The 2,153-nt window shown below is 38.6% G+C and overlaps 1 protein-coding gene across 1 annotated transcript; it reads right to left on the bottom strand.

Moving 5' to 3' along the window:
* Positions 1–903: 903 nt before the first annotated feature.
* Positions 904–1,491, bottom strand: LOC115881562. Its single transcript, XM_030899103.1, has one exon. The coding sequence runs from the start codon at positions 1,489–1,491 to the stop codon at positions 904–906; it is 588 nt and encodes a 195-aa protein (XP_030754963.1).
* Between the last annotated feature and the right edge of the window lie 662 nt (positions 1,492–2,153).

Here is a 2,153-nt window from a genome sequence, read left to right as displayed (position 1 = left end):
TTCTTGTAAATTTAATCTACTACCTATATGTTGCCATATTATCAAGAAATTAGTTATTTAAATAAAAACTAAAATAATTTCAAAAAAAAAATTCAAAAAATTTTGAATATTCAAAAACTATTTTTTTATGTGTTTCTGGGGTTGAACTCTATACTACCAGTTAAAATACTTGCACTTATTTCTGGGACACCTTCTATATATAACACTCAAAAAAAGCGAAAATAATCAGCTGACACTGAAAAAGTTGTGATAATAAATTCCTATACTTGTTAACTATCCCTCGTAGTTTGCGCATCGAGATCCGTCTTGTAGTTTTTATTTTTTTACCGCTATTTGCGGTTCGCATTAGCCGATTCCGTTGTGTAATCCCAGGTCCGGGTAGCCGGTACGGCTCAAACTTAACAAATATGTGACGTTGCGACCGGGGAATTTTGACCATAAATACCATTTCGAAATTGATGAACGGTGGGTCCACTAATAGTTTACATTTTTCATTTTAGACAAGCGATTAGAGGTGAATTGGTAGCGGCAGAATGCAAACTGGTGGTAAACACGAGCATAAATAATAAAGATCTTTGATGTTAAATATGAAATCGTAGGGTACCTAATTTAGAAACTTGCTCAGGTCGCGAAGTTATTTTATTAGTAGATAATCTTCGTATTCCCTAAGAGACCACTGCGGCCTGTTATGTCCGAGGGTGTTATGTCTCCTAGGTCTGATAGGTCTAGCGTGGTTTTGACATACACCTCAAACCTGGCCCTGCCCCCCATGGGCCAGGTACACATAACGTGCTTCATTGTTTCGTCATTTTCCATACAGAGTCGACATTCGGCGTCTTCCAACAGTCCCATCATCTTTAGAAACCTGCTCAAGTCGAGAAGATATTTTGTTAGTAGGTAGTCTTATTGATAGATTAAATTCGTATACAGTACTTGTGAAGTCGTCTTGCGACGTTGTCCGATGCCTAGCTTCCACGTCTTCCGATCGTTCCATTGTCCCTCGCTTAGATTTCTGGCACTCATTGCTCTTTTGACACCCTCCTTCCAAGTCTTCTTAGGTCTTCCACGTTTTCTTCGATGTTGGGGTATCCATTGCATAATTTGTTTTGGAAGTCGTGTGTCATCCATCCTTTGGACATGTCCGTACCACATAAGTTGTTGGCGTTCGATGTCGGTTGCCAAAGATCCCTCTATTCCTATCCTCTGTTGGATTTCTTCGTTTCGGACTCTATCTCTTCGGGAAATTCCTAAGGTTCTTCTATAGGCATCCATTTCTACCGCTTCCAGTTTTTTTCGGTTGGCTTCCGTTATTCGCCAAGTCTCTGCACCATAAAGTAGACTGCTCTTTACCAGGGTCTCGTATATATTGATCTTCCGTTTCTTCCCTATTTTATTACTCCAAAATACTCCATTCAGATAGCCAATTGTTCTTCTAGCTTGTGATATTCGTTTTTTAATTTCTTTGTCATCTTTAGCTGTTGTATCAAACATCACTCCTAGATAGGTGTAGTCATTGAGTTGGCCATAAGAACTTGATCATCTGCGAACTGCAGGGTATATAGACAGGTAGCTCCCAGATTAATGCCCATTCCATTACATTTTCTCTTCCATTGTCTCAAGGCCTTTGCTACATATATTTTAAATAATGTGGGAGAAACACAGCATCCTTGTCGTAGACCTTTATTGATAAAGAACCTTCCAGATAATGTGTTGCCTATTTTAATTTGGATGCCGATTCTTCGTACAAGTTTTTCAGAGCTCTAATTAAGGTGTAGTTAATGTTGGTGTCCTGTAGTACCTTGAATAGTCTGTTAACTGGAACGGTATCATATATGCTTTGTGAAGGTCAATAAACATGAGGTGTGTCTCCTGATCAATAATACTTTTTTTCTCTATTAGTTGTTTCAGACAGAAAATATTATCGGTACAGGTTCTCCCAGTCCGAAAACCAGATTGTTCCTCCTCTTCTTGTTGTTGGTATTCCTGTTCTATTAAATCTCTAAGAATCAGTCCGTATAATCGACTTAGGGTACTTGTTACTGATATACCTCTATAGTTGGAGCACACTTGTTTATTTCCCTTTTTGTGGATTGAGGATGTATAGGCGATTTTCCACTCTTTTGGTATTGGGGCGCCGTTCAAGAATCTATTTA

This window comes from Sitophilus oryzae, unplaced genomic scaffold (assembly GCF_002938485.1).
Source record: "Sitophilus oryzae breed Bouriz unplaced genomic scaffold, Soryzae_2.0 scaffold_172_pilon_pilon, whole genome shotgun sequence".
Lineage (NCBI taxonomy): Eukaryota > Metazoa > Arthropoda > Insecta > Coleoptera > Curculionidae > Sitophilus > Sitophilus oryzae.
This window is presented reverse-complemented; position numbering and strand designations above follow the sequence as displayed.

What these genes read in the sequence shown, in the direction of transcription:
- LOC115881562 (XM_030899103.1), bottom strand. Translation starts at nt 1,491, where the DNA reads ATGTTTGATACAACAGCTAAAGATGACAAAGAAATTAAAAAACGAATA.